At 35.3% G+C, this 21,555-nt stretch overlaps 1 protein-coding gene across 1 annotated transcript in view; it reads left to right on the forward strand.

The window, feature by feature from the left end:
- Positions 1-21,555, forward strand: part of NRK (Nik related kinase) — a 144,762-nt gene that overhangs the window by 48,155 nt on the left and 75,052 nt on the right. Inside the window, exons 3-4 of the mRNA XM_049644148.1 lie at positions 1,648-1,676; positions 18,366-18,386. Of these exons, the coding sequence (XP_049500105.1) occupies positions 1,648-1,676; positions 18,366-18,386 (50 nt within the window). The remainder of the gene's footprint in view (positions 1-1,647; positions 1,677-18,365; positions 18,387-21,555) is intronic.

Consider the following 21,555-nt stretch of genomic DNA (forward strand, 5'->3'; position numbering starts at 1 on the left):
GTGTTGTATGGAAACCAATTTGACAGTAAATTTCATATATTAAAAAATAAAAAAATAAAAAATAAAAAAATAACAAGGATAAAAACAAGAGTTTGGATTCAATGGAGAAAACAATACCAAATGGTAAAATGGAAGTACAGTATTCTGAGGGAAGAAGTAAAAACTAGAATTGGGAGGAGGGGGAAAGATACTTTGTAATTGAATTAGGGTAGAATTCAGAAATAAACGTAATAAGTGAATATCACAATAGGACTATAAAATAGCTATGAATGACAATGAGAGTTGTGGGAGAGGAGGAAGACACATATTGAAATTATTCTGAATGAGAAGATTGGGGGGAGTTTCTAGAAGCTTTCTCCTTACAACATCTCAACTCCTCTAGCTGGGAGACAAGTCTGCATTTGCAGCACACATAATTATTTCCTCAGGTGACTATCTTCTGAATGATGATCTTCATCTAACTTATACCACAAAAGAATGAAGGAAAATTATTAGCAATAGGAACCTAAAGATATTTATGCCTCACTTTTTTTGAGACAGTACTATTTTTTAATTGTGCTCTGACTTTGACAGAAAGAAGATAACATGAAATCTACTAAACCACTGTAGATAATTATTTTTGTGGAAGATGAAATATGCAGTTAAGGTATCAACTCATGCTACACCTTTTTTTCATGCACCACATTTTTACCACCACCCTAATGTACCTAACGTTAAGGGAATAACAAATTTGATAAATAAATTAGGATGAGTAGTCACTCTACACCTATTAATCAACAATAGTTATGGTCTCCCTGTGAGCTATTTGATCCATGAAAATAACTTTACTTAATTTTTACTATTGTTTCAAGTTTTATGCTTATCAACCACATTTGAAAGGAAAATTCAAGGTATTAACATTTATGTTGCTTCTATTGATCTATTTCCTGTAGTCATTTCTTCTTTAATTAAAGAAAAATCTTCTGGACAGCTTCTACTTTATAAAAATAGATCTAAATATTTTTTTAGATACATTAATAGTTGCTTACAGAAAGTTTGAAAACAGAGAAATTTATGAGAAAGTTCTGCTGAGGAAGTGCCTAGGAACCTAACAGTTCTCATTGGAATTGTTGTTCTTAAAGGAATTCCAAATTCTGGGACTATGTTTATTCTTTACTTTTGCCACTTGATTTTCAATGATATGTAAACAGTCTGTAATAAAGTAACACTAATGCTCCTGGAATGCCATGAAAAAATATAATTTTAGTCCATTATGTCATAGGGTTAGTACTAATGTACATAAGATGCTAAACATCTGGATATTTGACATTTGAATGTTATGGCATCACATCGATATTGCCAATGTGAACGTTCATGATTTAATAACCTTAATGGATACAACAGCAGTAGAGAACAACATCAATATTTGTTATGTTTGTAGACCATTCCAGTTTTAGCAAAGTAGAAAAGAAATAGTATACCAGGCTAAGGATACCAGTGCCACTGACTATTTAGGGACAGAACTAGGGACCTCAGGACCACTTATAGAAATAAAACGGCCTGATTTTCTTACATACAAGAGTGTCTAAGTCTAACTATCCACATATATGAGGTTGTTTTAGACAGACACTAAATCAAATAAGTTTGATCAGTAAGTGGGGTGCTGAGGTTCAGTTAAGAAAATGATTGGACTAGGGGTGCCTGCGCGGCTCAGTCAGTTAAGCGTCCAACTTCAGCTCAAGTCGTGTTCTAGCAGTTTGGGACTTTGAGCCCTGCATGGCTCTCTGCTGTCAGCGCAGAGCCCACTTCAACTCTTCTGTCTCCCTCTCTCTGCCCCTCCCCCCATCTCTCAAAAATACATAAATATAATAATGTTTTTAATTATCTGACTCAAAAAACAGTGAAAGGAAGTATTATATAATCATTAAAAACATGGGATCTGGATTTTCTGGATATATATCCAGATTTATATCAGCCACTTAAGTACCTATGTGATCCTGGGCATGTGACCTCTCAATTTTCTCATCTGTACAGTGGGTATAATAATAATATTCAGCCCATGGGACAATAGTGAGGATTAACTAAATTTATATATATAACACTTCTTAGAACAGAATGTAGTACATAGACAGCCATCTAAAATTATTTATTTTTGTTGTTTTTGTTAGTTATTTGAGTCTATGGGTCTTTGTTGTAGAGTAATGGTGACATACTTATCAGCATTATTTTAAAAAATTGAGTTTGATTCATTTCCTTTTTAAAGCAATCATTATTTTTATTGCTCTAATCTGCTATTAAGAAATTAGTATTGGGGTGCCTGGGTGGCTCAGTTGGTTAAGTGTCTGAGTCTTGATTTTGGCTCAGGACATGATCTCACAGTTTGTGGGATTGAGCCCTGCATCAGGTTCTGCACTAACAGTGTGGAACCTGCTTAGGATTCTCTCTCTCTCCCTCTCTGCCCCTCCCCCACTTGTTCTCTCTCTCTCTCTCTCTCTCTCTCTCTCTCTCTCAAAATAAATAAACTTTAAAAAAAGAAAATTGTATTGCTCTATAATATTTGATTAGAATCACACCCCTCTTAAAATATGGGCTATCAGTTAAGAAGCAAAAGATTGGTACAGATCCATGCTGCACTTTACTCTTTAGTCAGCCACTGAGAAACCAGATATAAATAATTTATAAATTAAATCTCACCTTTTGTCAGAGGATTTGAGGTAATTTAAAGTATTAATACACATTGTTACCATCAAGGTGAGAGATCAGAAACCAATTAGGAGAAGAATAAAGATAATTATACCAATAATCTAAGGTAAGAAAATAAGTTCAGGTGGATTTTCTAGAATCTGAGGCCAAAATAAAAAAAAGGAAAAAGAAAAAAAAAAAACACCCCACCCAAAAGTATGATGGCATTTATATCAATTTATAGAGAACTACATTTTTTAAAAGACAGAAAACTGATTATTTTTGCTGTCATATCTTGATTGATTTAAGCCTAACCAAATAAAGCCTTAATTTACTGGAGGTTTTGTTACATAAATAACTTGTAGGACAACAAAGGAAATAACAAAACAATCTTAAAAATCTATTTCCAGGCAGTTTGTAGCAGGTGGGCACACATTCAGCAGGGTTTAATAAATCCTTTGTCTATATTAACCTTCAAGAGTGACTGCAAAATATATGAATAAGCAAAATTTCCTCTGCCATCTCCCCTCTTGTTGCCTCTTCCTTCCCTTTTTCCTTTCTCCCTTCCTTTCTTCTTTTCTTCCTTTCTTTGATTTGGTAGAGTCCTTCTCAGTTTTCTCACCTTAGGAATTCTATCCAATGCAACAGTAAATTGGCCTATATCTTCTGCGTTTCTCTTCTCTACTTATAAGGCAGCAAATGGACTCAGCCATTTTAGAAAGCTTTCCAGCCAAAGTGGTACCCAAAGTGTTTTTTGGTTACCTCACAGTTAAGCTAAACATTTAGTCAAATAGAACTTTCTATTTATTGCTAAGTCCTTTACCAACACTGTCAATACAGTAAGAATAAAATGCCACCTGAAGCAATTTTCTGGTATAACGAGACTATTCTATATTTTGACTTGTGGTGGTAGTTACATGACAGCATGTGTTTGTCGAAACTAGTAGAAATATACACTAAAACAGGTACACTTTATTAATGAAAATTATGCTTCACTAAACTCAACCAAAGAGAGAGAGAGAGAGCATGCCATCTCCATTTTTTTTTTCTTCTTGGTGTTTAGAAAGGGAGTAATTTGAAAGATATGTGGATGGATGGATGGATGGATGGATGGATGGATGGATGGATGGATACCCAAAATTCTATACACATAAAATTATGTAGTTATAGAAAAGCACTGAAACTGAGATCCTAGAAGCAGAATTTCAGGCTCAGCCACACCTTGAGCTACACTCCTCTTCCAAGTGACATGAGTAAGGTTAATTTCCCTTTCTGGAGGTTGTTTCTGCCTCTACAAACCTAAAGAGGTAGACTAGAATCTCATTAAGCTCAGGCAATTCTCTGTTGACGTGACCTTGATTTGGAGGGAGGGCGGGAAGAATGGTTAAGGAGATTTGTTTAAGTGTCAGAAAGTAAATCATCTGTCACAAAAACAGGTGGAATGTATAATGTCATGTGAAATTTGAGAAACATCTGTTCGCCTATAGTAGTGTCTGGGTCAAGATGGAGCCACATGGGTGAAGTGATGTATCAGGTTGCCAAAATCAGTATTTCATTGACCCAAGACATTTTGACCAGTGTAAAAAGAAACTATTATCAGTTTTATAGTTTTTAGGGTTGTTTTTACTTTCTTTAATTTCTTGAAGTTGTTTTTTCAGAGCTAGTGGAGGAAGAGGGAAAGTGAATTAATGAAGTTATTCTCAGCATAAGAGAAGTATACACATCTTAGAAGAGTAAAGGTTGCTTCTAAGATGAGTGGTTATTATTTTATGAATATTTTATTGACCTGCTTTCCTGTAATTGCTTGCTCAAATATATCTCTTTCAATTAGAGAAAAGAGAAAAACCTGTATCATTGATTGCATCAGTATAGAAAGTGAAAGAGTAATTAATTGAACAATATTGAATGTGCTATAATATAACCTGATTATGTCTGGGAGACCTGAATTTCCTTTTCCAAGCACAAGTAGACTTATGAAAAATAGTAAACTTGATAAGATGAGATTTTGAACAAGAAATAATAGGAGCCAAAGAAACCATGTTCTCTGGTTGAACTTGGTTGTCTTCAAACTATAAATAGCATCTATAAATGAAACCTACCAGATAAGATTCTCCAATGATAGAGTACTTTTATGTCAATGACTTCTGAGCAATTGTATATAGCCAGTATCAGCATGGCTTTAGTTTTTCACCCAACAAGGGTATGATTAAGGTAAAATCTGGCTTGAACTTAGAGAACAGCAGCAACTGAGAAGACTGCATATATCTCAGAAACACACATATGTTCCTCAACAGAGTACAGGGACCCAGGCTTCTATTAGAAAATACATTTTTGTTTGTTTGTTTGAAAGTGTTTTTCTTTAATGTTTATTTTTTAGAGAGAGAGAGAGAGAGAGAGAATCCAAAGCAGGCTCCAGGCTCCAAGCTGTCAGCACAGAGCCCGACACGGGGCTCCAACCACAAGATCATGACCTGAGCCAAAGTCGAACGCCCAACTGACTGAGCCATCCAGGCACCCTGAAAATACTTTTGAAAGGCGTGCCTGGGTGGTTCAGGCCACAAACTCACGGTTTGTGAGTTCAAGTCCCGCGTCAGGCTCTGTGCTGACAGCTTGCTCAGAGCCTGGAGGCTGCTCCGGATTCTGTCTCCCTTTCTCTCTGCCCCTCCCCTGCTCACACTCTGTCTCTGTCTCTCTAAAAAAATAAATAAACAATAAAAAAGAAAGAAAATACTTTTGAAAAATATATTACAGATATCCCCAATGAGTGATAACTGCTTTACAGTGTTCAGTTAACAGCAACATGCATAAGTAGAATTCTTTGCACTACCTTGTTTGATGTTCCTATAATCCTATGTTTGATTTGGGGGGAGGTGGTGGGAAGGTTCAGAAACTTTCTGAGCGAGCATTGTGGGGGAGTTGGGGATCCCTTGCCCCACAGAAAGCTTGTGGAGAATAATAAAACTTGTTTATGGTAATTTCTAATAGCCTAGTTGACCCTGAACTTCTTGAAGGTGAAGTCCTAGACTTGATTTGCTTTTGAAGCTTAAGCCCAGTACCTTGCATTGAATGATTTAGTTATGTGGTTTTATATTCTTTTAGTGATTGCTATGTGTCAGGCACTGTGCTACTCCTTTCATGTATGTTACGTCTTGTAAACTCCAAAACATTCCTGTGAGAATTCCTATTTTACAGATGAGTAAATGGAGACTCAGGTCAAGTAACTTGCCTAATGGTTGGTCACATAGTTAGGTAGTGGTAAAAAGCTAAAATTCAAAACCAACATACTCTTTCTACCATAGCAGAGCTTGCTTCACTGTCCAAAGACATTAACTATATATTAGCTTCTCTAATACATTACTAACAATTATTAAACTGTTTCTTTTCCTAAATTGTTCTGTTGAAGACTAGAGGAAATTCATACTTAATGTTCCCACAGTTATTATTTAATTTATTTTAATTTTTTAAGTAACAGCTTTTATGAGATAAAGTTTACATAACATTTACCCTTTAAAAGTGTATAATTTGTGTGGGGGTAGTATATTCACAAATTGGTGCAACCATGGTCATTACTTGATTCCAGAAAATTTTATGACCCACAAAATAAATCCTGTACACATTAACAATCATTACCCATTCTTCCTCTCTCCAACCACTGGCAACCACTACTGTACTGTCTCAGAATATTTGCATATTCTGGAAATTTCGCATAAATGGAATCATACAATGTGTGACGTCCTGTGACTAGCTACTTTCACTTAGTATACTATTTTTTATGGTTCATCACATGGTAGTATGAATCAGTGCATCATTTTTTATGGCTGAATAATAGCTCATTGTATAATCATACCTTTCAATCATTGATTCTTGAGTTTTGAGGGACATTTGGATTGTTTTAGTGATTGTGACTATTATGATTAATGTTGCTATGATGATTCATGTATAAGTTCTTGCATAGATATACATCTTCAATCCTAGTGGGTGTACATTTTGGGATGGAGTTGCTCATTATATGATAACTATATGTGACTTTTTGTGGAACTGTAAGACTTTTCCACAGTGACTGAACCATTTTCCATTCTTATTAACAAAGATGAAAGTTCTGATTTCTTTCCATCCTCTCCAACACTCCTTTCCATTTAAAAAATTATAGCCATCCTTGTGGATATAGAGTGGTATCTCACTATGGTTTTAATATGCATTTTCCTAATGACTAATGATGTTGAGTATATTCTCATGTGCTTATTAACCACTTGTGTATCTCTCTTGGGTAGATGTCTGTTTAAAATTCTTTGATAATACAAATTCCTGATCAGATATATGATTTGCAAATATTTTCTCTTATTTTGTGAGCTTTCATTTAATTTTGATAAAGTCCAGTTTATCTATATTTTCTTTAGTTGCTCTAAGAAAGCATTAGCTAATCCTGTTACAAAGATTTTACCCATATGTTTTTTCCTAAGAGTTTTATAGTTTTACCTCTTACATTTAGGTAGGTGATCCATTTCAAGTTAGTTTTTGATTATAGCATGAGGGAGAGGTACAGCTTCATTCTTTTGTAGGTTGTTTCACACCATTTGTTAAAAAGACTTATTCTTTCTCCATAATTGTTTTGACACTCTTTTCAACAATCATTTGAACATAATTACAAATTTCAGAGTTTACTTAAGTTATTTTCATCTAATTCTTTTTTGATGCCTGCAATGAATTTAGATATTTGAGTTTCACACTAAATTAGATGGTGATAAGATACAAACCATCCTTACTTGCTGTAAAATAGTTATTGAAATAATTTTGTCATCAAGGAAGCAAAATGAATGGTTTCTAGCTTTGAAAATAAATATACTTTGGGGCACTTGGGTGGCTCAGTAGGTTAAGTGTCCGAACTTGGCTCAGGTCATGATCTCACCGTCCGTGAGTTCGAGCCCCACGTCAGTCTCTGTGCTGACAGCTCGGAGCTTGGAGCCTGCTTTGGATTCCGTGCCTCCCTCTCTCTCTGCCCCTCCCCTACTCATGCTCTGTCTCTCTCTGTCTCAAAAATAAATGAAAACATTAAAAATTAAAAAAAAAGAAAATAAATATACTTGGGTCTTTGTTACAGTAAATTATTCTCTACTATAACCTTAACTGTGAAATGGATTACCCAAGAGCTAGTTTTGAATAAGGTTATATATAAATGTCACCATTGACTGTCTTCTATTAAATGCAAGAAGAATTTCTTATTGGTTAGCCACTAATTACAAAGGGGCAAAGAAAATCAGCCAGATAATTATCCTTTACAAAATAAATAGATGCATAAGACATTTTTAAAAACAAATAAGAATAAAAGGAAAGTTCTCCCTCATTTCCAAAATGAAGAAGAAATACATTTTCTAGTCTCTGAAGTGTTTTCTTATGATTTTCCTTTGGCTGAGATTTGTTTCAAAGAATAACAATGGATGACAGAATATTTTGATACTATGATATTGATCATTTCATGTACAAACAAACTATACAGAGAAAAACTTGGTTTTAAAATGGGTGTGGCTTCAACTTTCCTAAGTCAACATTTAAAATGAATAATACAATTAGCAGCAGATGTTAAAACCAGGGTGGAGGGGCTTGTGCTTATTTGTGCTCTTAGTGCATCTCAGCAAGTTGAATAAATTTGTTTCCAGTGGATAATACATTCGTGTAAGTGGGGCCCCACATAGTATTAGCAAATTCATATTTAACTGTCCTTAAATCTCCCAAATGATGAGTGACTGGTTTGAAAATTAGGTTAGTCATTAAAAGGTTGAGAAGTAGCAGAAGAGATTATATTCAATTTATCCTGCAGAATAGGTCTGGAAAAACAACCAATATTGTATAAATGGTGGAAAAAGAATAATAGTTAAGCTATGGGAAGATATAATACATGATTTCTATGAATCCTGAGCCCAGGCTTTTATACCATGTTGATTGCATTTCTTGAAAGACAAAAAGGAAAGTCACTATGAAGGCATTAGGGATGATTCTAAGGATGCTGAAGTCACAAAAGGTAAAAGAGCAGTTGAATTATTAAATATTGTTGCTATCAGGAAATAGAGAACTTTGTTAAAACTCTCTCTATTTAGACCCACCAAGCTTCAAACTTTTAGATAGTAACACACACACACACACACACACACACACACACACACGCTCTATAAGTCTCTGTGAAAGAAACTCATTCCCATGTGTTATTCTAATTGTCAGAGTTCTTGCTGATGTTTAGTAAAAATCTTTCCTGCTTTAATTAAAGCCTATTTTCTTTTTGTCAGTTGCCTGTAGTCACAGCAGCATCCATGACCTTGTGTGTATTTGAAGACATTCTTCAAGGTTACCATTGAACCTTCTCTTCACTCAGCTTAACAACCCTAGGATCTCTAAACTTTCCTAGATTCATTTGCCATCACTTCAGTTATTTCTGTTATTCTTTGTAAAAGAGTGTTTTCCTCTGTAAAAGATAATAATGCTCAAATTGACTTAAGTGGAGTCTCCTTATGAGAGTCTGTGTTTTTGTTTTTGTTTTTTGTTTCTACTTTTTCAGATGAAAGAGAGAGCCTAAAACTTCATAATATAATCTAGGAGACTTCCATTTGTCACTTTGATGTTTCTCAGACATTTTATTCTCACCATCAGTGTATGATCATATCTGAATGTTATATTAGCAAAGATTATGCCAAAGCATTTTTCAGAGGCTTTTGCCATTGGAGCCAATTTGGTCATTAACCCAGGAGAACAACATGTTTAATCAAATTGAATCACTTTTTGCAAGAGGACAATCTTGTAAGGTTTCCTTTATCCATGGTCAGTCAATGTAATGCATAAAAATATAAAGTTGTAATTTGGATGGAGACTTAAAAATTGGATTAAAAAGGTCTTTCTCTATTGCTATAACTTTACACACACACACACACACACACACACACACACACACACTTCAGTGATATGCCGAATTTAATTTATACATCTGAAAGGGCAAAGTTTAGAGCTACACATTCCTAGAGAACGAATGACACAGTTTTTGCTGCTGTTTAGCTTCAAAAATCTAAATAAGATGGAGACAAAACACAGATATTTAGTTTGTAATTTTGTGTAGTACATCAAGTTACCTCGTAAACACAGAGTAGAACTTAAATCATCTATGGGCTACTGCCCAGTCATAACTGGCCAATTTTGCAAATTTACTGATCCTATTTATTAGAAAAATCTTCTTTGAGCTGGAAGTTTCTAAATCCTTTACAATTAAAAGGAATAAACTCAGTATAATTACTGAAAAACTCTGAAACCTTCAAACATATCAAGTAGAAGATCTTTATATAAAATCACTATTTATTTTAGCTGGTTGCAAGGACTTATCAAGCCATCCAAAGTTTAATGAATATATACCTATTAAGTGAAACACACATATGCACATGAAAACATATGTATGGTTCTCAATACCTGAATAGTCTTATTGGTGCAGTTTGGTACTTAAACTTTTTGGGGTAGAAAAGCTACTTTCCATTTGCCTTTCTGTAAGACAAAGCTTAGTCAGGCCAGAGTTTAATTCAGGAGAATGAAACTAGATCATTTAGGCTGTCTGAATTTTGCTGAGCGGCTAGTAAATGTTACAGATGCTAGGCAAAAGGAACTAGTAAGATGAATTGCTTTGGCTACAAACTTTGCCCATTTTCCAAGGAAAGTCAGTCTTTCCCCTCCCCTTCTCTCCTCTTTTCCTTTTTGTCATCCTCCTCCTTTGTCCTCTTCCCCTTCTTCCTCATCCTCATCCTCCTTTTCTTTCTTCTTTTTCTCCCCTTCCTCTTTGCCCCCTTTCTTCCAGGCCCTGCCCCTACATCTAATAACCCCATCAACACTACCACCCACATTCACCCAGTCAAAGTGGATGGGTCTACTCCTCTGTTCTACACAGCTCCCCCTTATGCTCCTCTTGGGAGATTTTTTCCTCTTCAAGATTGCCTTAAATGTCTATTTTAATCTGTGAATCTCCCCTGCATTTAAATGCTTGTTGTAATGTGTAACAGCTGCTAAAATATATCGCAGGGGTTCCATTTCAGCAAGACAATTATAAAACAATCTCACTATTTCTCAAAGTCCACATTTGGAGTAGTAAATTGGGGAGAGTGAGAGGAGAGGTAGTGGAGGGTAGCAGTGTTCCTTGGAGAGAAAGCTCAATTTTTGCAGGTTCAGCAACCTTCTTAAGGAGGGCTCTGAGCTAATACTCCTTCAAATCCTGCCCCAAAAATATGTAGGAATTTTCTGACTTCTCATAGTTCACAGTGGAATAAATGTGTAGTGTATGATAAATAAGAGAAACTTCTAAATTATCTCGCTGACAGTGACTCATGACCAAAACAACAGTGAAGACCCTTGAAACGAGAGTACTTTGGTTTGGTGAAAGCTCAGATATTGGCTTAGACAGATAGTGGATTTTTTTTTTTATAATTGTCTTGTAGAAGTGGAAACTTTGTAATAGTTCAGCAGCTTTTAAGGGGTGCAACAAACATTTAAACTCACACAAATGGCAAAAGCTGCTGAGCTTCTACTTTGAGGGTGAAAGGAATTGGATTTTGCGTATTAATAAGTAAAACTGGTGTAAAGAAACAAATAAACCATCTGCCTTTACAACCTTTCTTTGTAGCCCTCTAGCTCTATTTCTGTATTTGTCAAAGACTTATTAAGGAAAAAGATACTGGTCTTACAGCCTTGTAGTCATTGCTATGGCAAGATGATCTTTTCTTCATTTACATTCTGTTAACACAGTCATTTGTCAGTCAATTCCGGGAAAAACCAGTTCAGTCAGTTATTTTGTTTTCAAAATTTGGCCCAAGGAACACTGCTTAGCCTGGGGAATACTCTAGGTGGCATAGCTCTCAAAAAATGTAAGTCAGTCACTTAAAACAAAGTAAAAAGTAATCAATAAAAGCAGATTTTTTTCATAAGATTTTATTTCTGTTATGAAGTCCCAAATGAATATGTTTCTTAGCTTAAACAGATTTTTTTATTGATAAAAAGAAGTTTATTGCATAATGATGAAATTAAAACTAGAAGTTTATTGCATAATGATAAAAATTTTGGTGAAAATTTATTTTTGATATATGCATATAAAAGTATATGTAAATGCATCAAAAATATATCCTAAAAGTAAGTGAAGCTAAATTGATTGAATTATAAGGAGATATTGATCCCTCCACAATTACAATGAAAGTCTTTGATGTCTTGGAATTTTACAGATCTAGTTGACAAAAAATTAATAAAAATGCAACTAGTAAGCTTGATTTCTTAGAAATATGTAGGATTCTTCAAGCATCTATTAGAGAATAAACATTCTTTCCCAGCAGTTAAGAGATATTTCCTTGGCTATAAAGAAAATCTTAAATACTAAAGAATCTGTGTCCTATAGAAGATATTCTGTGACCAACATTCAGTACAATTTAGAAAGCAACCTGGGGTGCCTGAGTGGCTCAGTTGGTTAAGCGTCTGACTTCAGCTCAGGTCATGATCTCCTGGTTCATGGGTTCGAGCCCCGTATCAGGCTCTGTGCTGACAGGTCAGAGCCTGGATCCTGCTTCAGATTCTGTGTCTCCCTCTCTCGCTGCCCCTCCCCTGTTCGCTCTCTCTCTCTCTCTCTCTCAAAAATAAATAAACATCAAAAAAAGCAACAACAATATATTTAGAAATTGAATGATTGCATATGTAACTAATTCATAGAGCAGTAAATATTTTAACATATACTAAAAATATTTATTCAGATATTTATCCAATCCAATACCTTTGATCGAATAGGAAGAGTATTTTGAACCTTACATGCATATCAAATAATAGTAATAAACCCTTTGCGTAATAATTCATAAATACTTGGCTGATTGGCAAAAATGTGTTGTCAAAAAAATTAATATAATAATACTAAAAAGATTATTTGATGCATTTGGAAAAACAATTTTTTCAAGTCTTTTGGCAGCACTAGATTTTCTGTCACACAATTCCTAGCACAATGCCTTGCAAACAAGCATTTCAGGTAGTTTTTGTTGGCTTCTATGCAGTACAAAATAGTAAAAAACTATACTTTGGTATAGTGTTGATGAATTAATTGAAAATCATTCTTACATAGTCATTAAAGTAAATTCACCAAGGTTGTCTATTAGGCAACCTGGATCAATATATTAAAGTTACTTCAATTTAGATTTTGAAGTAATTCAGATTAGCCTTCCTGAAATTTCTGCTAAATTAATGAAGCATAATATAATTGTTTAGTCTTTTCAAAAAGGCAAAGTGGCTCTCAAAGCTACATCTTACAGATGCCCTCTTGTTCAAGTCAGGCATAGGGGAAGTATCTTCTCTGGACTCCATACACTGATTTTAAGCCAGGTGTGGATATGTGGTTTTTGAGAGGTCTGATGATTAGCCAAGTGGGGCTAAGATTAGAGATAGCCAAGTGGGGCTGGCTATCTAAACATAGTGGCCTAATTCCAGACTAATAATTGGATTCCAATTCCTGACTTATACAAAGTCACCCTGAAAATAAATCTCATCAAACATATTTTTATTATTTAATATGTCTCAAAATTGTCAGATAAGCGCTCAGCTGGTTAAAGTAGTATTTAAACAATGCATTTGTAATAGCATTTGAATTCACAGAAATTTTTAGAGTAAAATTCTTTCTTCCATTATAGATAGAAATTGAGACATAAAAAAGTTCAATCATCCTGTTATATCAATTGTTTTCTTTATATTCTCCAACTATTAGCAGTTTGCTCCATTGGATTCAATCATAAATCCATCCTGAAGCTTATAATTATAACAGTAATATATAGGTATTACAATTTGAAAATAGTCAAATATGTAGAATCTCGTTGATTTGGAGGAGGGGAATAGTGGTCTGGATTTGTGAAATATTTTCTTTTTTAATTTTTTTTAATGTTTATTTTTGAAAGAGAAAGAGAGTCAGAACACGAGCAGGGGTAGAGGCAGAGACAGAGGGAGACACAGAATCTGAAGCAGGATCCAGGCTCTGACCTGTCAGCACAGAGCCTGATACGGGGCTGGAACTCACAAATCCTGAGATCAGGACCTGAGCCTAAATCGGACATTTAACTGACTAGGCCACCCAGGAGCCCCTGGATTTGTGAAATATTTTCAAGGAAAATCTTAAATATAATTTACTTTATAATATGCTTAATTTATTTAAATATAATTTGTTTTATAATATACTTTCAAGGATCTTGTAACTTTTCATTTGTACTCTTATTATGAAAATTGCCACCTTGTCTCTGCATTATGGTAGTTTGTGTATGCTTATTACTATATTAAAAGTTCCTCAAAATTGGAAACCGTAACGTCCTGTCTGGTGTCTAGCATATAGATAGGATTTAATAAATACTTATTAAATATGGAAGTTGCATGAAGGAGTGAAAAGAGCACCAGAGTTGGAAAGGAATCTTGGGCTTAATTGTGGCTACGCTACTACTCTAGGAGACCAATAGTGGTAAATGTAGCAGGAAGAAATGACAAAGTATTTGAAGGAAGAAAGAAAAGTCAGGGGTGCCTGGGTGGCTCAGTCAGTTGGGCATCTGACTTCAGCTTAGGTCATGATCTCAGGATTTGTGGGTTCCAGCCTGGCATCATGCTGTGTGCTGACAGCTGGGAGCCTGGAGCCTGCTTAGGATTCTGTGTCTCCCCCCTCTCTGACCCTCCCCCACTCGCACTCTGCCTCCGTCTCTCTGTCTCAAAAATAAATAAACATTAAAAAAACTTTAGTAAAAAAAGAAGAAAGTCAAAATTGTGAAGAAGGCAGAGTTAGTTTCTTCATGCTTCCATGATCCCTTAGATTTCTTCTGTTCCTTTACTTCAAATCCTGGAATCATTGCTACACACCCACATAACTCCCTACTAGCAGCTCTCCAGTGTGTATGTACATGTGTGTACACACAGAGATGCAGATTTTGTTACACTATGCATATATTTTATATAAATGTGCGTTTCAGCCTTATTAGTTTTAGCCTTATTAATCAGCATTATTATTGCCTTAGTCTCTTAGTCTTCCATATTATACTGCTAGATTTGTCTTTGCCTTACTGGCTTTCCTCTTTCAGGTAGCCTTAACTAAGATCTTCCTGTATTTGGAGTTTATTTTCCTGTGCACAAGCATCATCCTCCTCTTATCATGTTACAGATTTCAGCTCAGCATTTTCTGGGTGCCTATATCCCACTACCCTTTACCCTGAACCTACCTCTGTCTGCCACACAACTCTGAGGGATACACTGAAAGGTTTAACTTTGAGCTTTTTAGCTGATTTCACACTCTTCAGATTTCATTTCTGTAGTATTGAAATAAACAGCCTGTTATTGGCAAGTCCAGCATTATAGTAGCCAAAATGTGCTGAAATTCCCACCACTTTTAGATAATTCCATAGAGTTAAAAAGGCCCTCCAAAAAGCAGACACATCCAGTTAAAATGTACATATACTACCTTAGTGAGAAGGGGGGTTACTGGACAAGGCCTTCCCCATACTTCAGTAAGGGAAGGTTACTTAATGCTTTGACATTGAAAAGACAGAGCAGGATCCTGAAGAAATGGGATAGCTGAGTGAAGTGTTAAGGGAATAAACATCTGGCTGGACGATAGAGCATTACCCACAAAGGTCAATTCAAGGTCAATTCAAGGAGAAGTAGCTTTAAAATCAACTTAGTGGCTAGAATGAGGAGTCCCAAATTTTTTGAGGCTGGCAGGGCCTGGGAATTAGTGGTAAATTACCAAACTGATATTGATGGAAGATGTCCTTTACTTTCTTTACACCTATGCTTTATAGCATTGATTAGACCATAAAGGCTATTGCTGTTTCTTGGCCTATCTTCAATTAAAGCCACTTTTTCTCCTCATATGCTTTTTAAATCTTTTATACTCTATGCCTGTTGTCTTACTTTTTCCACTGCTACTTTCGTTTCCATTTTTCCTCCTCCTTGGCATTTCCCCAAGTCCTACTTCCATCCTAGTCAAATGTAGATGCTTCTAAGATACCTTTGAGAACTGCTAATCACTGTTATAGATTGTGGCGACAGTTCTGTTTATAAAGACATTTTTCTCTGTAATGCATCAGCATGCTCTCTACCTTAGCTTCATGCTAAGGGCTGTTGTGTTTGTACCTCTATGATAAACCTGGGAGACGAGAGAATATTCTTTTGATTGGGTAGATTTTGAGGTAAAGCTGGTTCTTTTGGTTGAGTCCCTCTCCTTCCCCATCACCCATCTGTCTCAGTGATTTTATTTCAACTAGTTGTGCTGTTTGATAGAATTGGAAATGCTGCAGCTTACATCTGTCTGAGCAGATGGAATGCATTTTGCATGAGTGTTAACTGATTCATGCATTGCATAAAGAAAGCAATCTGTGTTAAAACATTGTGACATTGTAATGAAGCATAATCTGTTGTGTGCTAAAACCTGTTTGCTTATAGAGGGTTTAATTCTTTGCCTTTGCCCATGCCCTCACACACTACCCCCATGGTAAAGCCCAGAAAAACCTTAAAGACAAAAAAGCATTCTGTGACAATGGGAGAGAATGAAAACTGAAAGGAAAAAAATCTTGATACAAACGTGGCTTTTGATAGCTGAGTTCTCTTTTATTTTTGTAGTGTATGGTCCTTCAGAGAGAGAAAAGAAACAGAACTTTGTGGGTGAAGGAAGCTTCCAACATGGAGAACTAAATTGTCATCTTACACTAGATCATGATTTTACTATACTTTACAAAGCATTTCTAATGTTTTTAGAGTATTTGACATAGTATAGACCCTAGTCTCAGAGAGTTCCTGTGTAGTTTCCTTAGCATTAGCACATTTACAGACTGTGACTTTAAACTTGAATTTGTGACCAGCAGTGAAGGTTTTATGATGTCACCCATTTCTAGCACCAATACTCAGTACCTTTTTATTTTTGTCCCCTGTAGACAGTACTATGCTTCTCACAAGGCAGTGAATTGAGGTCTTCCCTTGGTTGCCTACTAGTAGCTATTCATTTATTTCCAGCAAATGTTGTATGTATACTGCATCCAAGAACATTGCACTTTATTTTTCATTTTGTGCAATTCACTGTTTGAATACTATAATGCAAAAGAGAGCAGTTCCATTTGCAAATGATGTTACTACATATTTTGACCTATTTTTCCCTACAGGAGTAATAACAAGGGTAATAAAACTCAGTTGAAGCTGCTGTATAAGCACACATAACTGCCTCAAATTGCAGGGCAGTTTCTAAGCTACAAAGCCACTGAAACCGTGAAGGCCCTCTTCCGACTCCTTTCATAGTTCTAATAAGCATGACCATGACTGTCCCATATTTCTGGATGAAGAAAGACATTAGTCTGTTGGATTATGCTAGTGGTTCAGTAGCTTTTTAACTACAAAATTTCTGTTTCAGCATATATTATTTGGTTCCACTTAGCCAAGGTTTGGGTAACTTGGTGGTTTGCTAAGAAAAAAAAAAAAGAAGTGAGCACTTTGGAGCTCTCACCATCTCATGTACTCACAATTGATATGACCACAAGAGATATAAACAGAAGATCATTGGTGGAGAAGTTTTGGGAGTAGTATCCAGGAGTTAGGGGAAGTATGGATAAGAATTAGGTAATGTCACCTAACAAACCAAACTTGTACCAATTTGGCAAGAGCCTTGGCACTTTTACTACTTTTGCAGGCTCATGTGCTGACCTTGACCAGCTCATATCTTCCCCTTTGAGGCTCTCTAACTGAAGAAAGTTGAAGAATTTTGAGTGGCTTCACAGTGGAACTACTAAGATGATTATAGGGTCAGAAAAGTTAAATTAACCTGTGGACAAATAATGGCCTTTGAGTTCCTGGAGTAGTCTGTTGCAGTTTAGCATTTCACAGTCATTGTGAGGAAACTCCAGTGTATCATGGTACACATTGAACTTTGGGCTCTTTAACTCTTTTCCCACATAACCTGGCATAAAAACTATTTTTGTAATTCCTGCTATCACACACACACATATACATACACACACCTTTGCCCATGCATCTCCTCCCTATTTAGAGCCCCATGTGGAGATTTATTTGGTTAGGTCAACACATATTTGCTGAGTGGTGGTTATGTGCCAGGCACTGTGCTAGACTCTAAAGATGTATAGAAAAAAATTGCCTTTAAAGAGCTGCCAGTATAATAATGGAGATGGATAGGTGAATAGACTACAGTTGGCCCTTGAACAAAGCAGAGGTTAGGGTCACCAATCTACCCACACAATCAAAAAATTCATGTATAAGTTTTGACTTCCCCAAAACTTAACTACTAATAGTCTACTGTTCCTGAAAGCCTTACTGATAATATAAACAGTTGATTAACACATATATTAACACATTAACACATATATTTTATAAGTTATATGTATGTTATATATATATATGTATATGTTATATGTATTATACTGTATTGTATATTATAATCTAGAGAAAATAAAATATTAAGAAAATCATAAGGAAGATAAAATACATTTATAGTACTGTACTATATTTATTGGTATCATAAGTTTATATATTTATTGAAAAAATCTGCATATAAGTAAACCTGTGCAGTTCAACCCTGTGTTATTTAAGGGTCAACTCTAATTAAGTAAGAGGATCTTATGAAGCCTCAGGATTATGATGTACCAAGTTGTAATGTAAGTTTCATTTTCGTTGCTGAAACACCTTGAATGCAGATTTATTCTCGTATTTATAAAGTTATGGCATTTCTTCATAGGGACCCAAAAGTGACAACTGTGTCATAAATGATATTTATAAAGTCCAGCAACAATCTCTTTGTTACTGTTCTTGAAGGAAGAGTAGTTGCTGTTTTCCCCCACCCCCAAATTGCAGTGTTTTCCCTGAAAGTTGTAGCAGCTTGATTACAGAAGACTTCAATCCTAAATAAAATAGTATTTATTCAACTCCAGGATTTACCTGCTCAAAGCCAGAAATAACTGCCCCTGCTTACTCTGAATTCTCTCCAAAAGGAGAAAGTCACACCCAAAATGAATTTTTCAACTTTGATACACTTGGCTGTATCAAAACCTTTGTGATTACAAATATCAAATCAGAAATTCTCTTTTCTTTAGTGCCCTTTGTCAGCTAAATGAATATTTCCCCTAAATCAAATGTAATGGGCATGATTTTTGTGACCTAGCACTTCACTAGGTTTTGTGGGATCTATAAAAAATGTGAGTCTCAATAAATTTTTCAGTTATCAAATAGTATTTATCAAACATCTCTACACATTTGTGACTTCCTTAAAACTTTTAAAGCAAATCTAATGTTGTAGTTTGTGGAATTCCTTTAAGAGGCACGAATATGTACTTGCTAATCTTTGTAAGTCCTCTCCAGCCCCATGTTTTTACTTTCCCACAAACACAAGGCTGACATAAACTATCCTGTTAGCCATATTGTCTCATTCCTCCACAGCACAGCACAAAGTACTCCCAGATGCTGTTTGCGGCTGCACTCTTGGTGGCCTTGAAGCATCACTTGGTTTGTTTGCACAAAGTTGGCACTCAAACAAATGACTAGAAGGACAAAACAGTGTGAATAAAAAACAAGGTTACCAAATGGACATGAATGTAGTGAGTGCCTTGTGGCCTTTCACCACCACAAAACCAATTGAAAAGAAAGAAAGAATGCCCTGGGGATTATGTGGTTTATATTTGCCAACATAAGGCAAAGCAAATAACTGGAAGGACAATGTAGGAAGTGCTGAATAGTTGACAGTCTTTCCACAACAGTTTCCTTAATTGCATGATTAAAAATAAAGTTTTTTGCCTAATCAAAATTACAAGGCCATCAAGGACTGTCTTGTATTCTTTCTGGGGAAAAACATAGTAATTAACTGCCACAGAATGATGGATTTTTCCAACACAGCTGTCACAACTGCTATTTTAAATCATTTGTTATGGTTTAAAATGTGTAATCCCCAAGAAATTGATCATTACTGCAATTCAGTACTGGTTTTTCAGTGCCTTAACCACCCTGAGCTTTGCATTCAGACCATTAACTAACAGAAGTCAGTCATAAAATGTAAAACAACTAATGGCTAATTACTTAATGATCGTTTCTGTCTTATTTTCAACAAGATTTTATTTTAAGAAATTGTACACTGAAGTTTCTAGCATTATAAAACAGGTGCACTCTTGAATTCTTTCATTTTCATCTCTTTTTACGGCCACTCCCACTTTTTCCTTTTCTTTTCTTCTTTATTGGCTATGCCTTCATACTGAACATTATGTCATAGCCTTTGTTTATGGTGTGTCACTCATTGGGTCCGCTCTACCCTTCAGAATTTGCTAAAATGCTATGTCATCTTTATAGTCCAGTTGACATTCTACTTCTTCCAGGAAGCCTTTTCAGTTACTCTATTCATCATTTATTATTATTCAACTATTATTCATTACAATGGTTTTATTGTATCGGGCATTGTGATAGGCACTAGAGATTCCAAAGCAAAAGAAATATATTCCAAGACTTGAAGTACGTTTATGTTTCACCTGATTTTATTGATGGAGTGACTAAAACATTGATATAACTATGTGCTTCATAACTAGACTTCATTGCCTTAATGTGTTTTTTCACTCTCATTGTCTGTATGTAATTATCTTACTCTTGTGTTGTCAATGTGGTTCTGTACTTATAAAGGATTTGAGATGACTGAGTCCCACCTAAGGCTCATCACCTATTCCCTGCTCTACCACTACCCCTCTTCCTACTCTCCCTTTCATTACTGAATCTATCTCCTAAATTTGCTAATAGAAATAATGAATAACTGGAACATCAAATTATCTCCATCTGAGCAGGGCCAAAGGCACAGGACAAGCCTATAAAACAAAAATGGAAATCTTGAGATGATGTGCGCCAAAAAAGAAGTATGGGGGACTGGTTGGTCAGTTAGAAGTCAGCAAGGCTAAGTCTCAAGTGACTAGGACACTGAATAATTTTCTTCTGCAACAGTTGAGTAACTTATAGTTTGATTATGGATCCCCAATGTACAAGTTGACCTGCTTTATTACTTTTGAGATTTTCCCCCAAATTGGAAGTAATCTGAAATGTAGTACGTAATTTGACTTTCCAAAAATAAATTTGATAAGTTTAGTATTTAATGAAAACTAGTATAAGTCCATTTGTAAACTACAGAATTCTTTTATGACCATCTCTTAATTTTCCTGTTATGCGTATCAAGATATTCTTGCATTGGCTTTTGTTTAAAGCAGGCACATATACCTTTTAACAATTTTTTTTATATATGGCTAGTACCCTAAATTCAGGAACATGCCACATTTTCCTTTCATAGGGCAAACTCTGAATGCTAATGTTCAGCTTGGAGCCGTTGCAGAGCAACAGCACAGTAGTAAAATGTTTTGCCTGGGGGAAGCAGACTAAATAATGCTGCTTATTTGATTATCTAAGTTAATTACTAAATAATGCTACTTATTTGGTTATCTAAGTTAATTACTTAAGAACACGAATTCTTGCCAAATTGAAATAAACACATTGAGGAATTTATGTTCTCTCCTAGAAAATTTCAAATGATCCTGGAAAAAAAATACACATTTGTCCCAATTACTATATTTTAGAGTACAATCCTAGAAAATAATTGTAAGAACATAAATTACTCAGGGATTTTTTTTTAGGACTTCATTTAAGACCTTCACAGGGTATCATGTGTTCATTCTTTTGCCTTTAAACTGTATTTAGTCTGTATTTGGGACCTGGAATTCATGTTGTTAATTAATCTTTGCATTTTGTTTTATTCTCTAATTGTTCCAGGTGTATACATATTAAAAACTGTAAATTCCTCTAATAAAGTTATGACTTGACACATTGTGTCTTTTCACTTATCCATCCATTCCCCCTCCCATTTTTTTT

This window comes from Panthera uncia, chromosome X (assembly GCF_023721935.1).
Source record: "Panthera uncia isolate 11264 chromosome X, Puncia_PCG_1.0, whole genome shotgun sequence".
Lineage (NCBI taxonomy): Eukaryota > Metazoa > Chordata > Mammalia > Carnivora > Felidae > Panthera > Panthera uncia.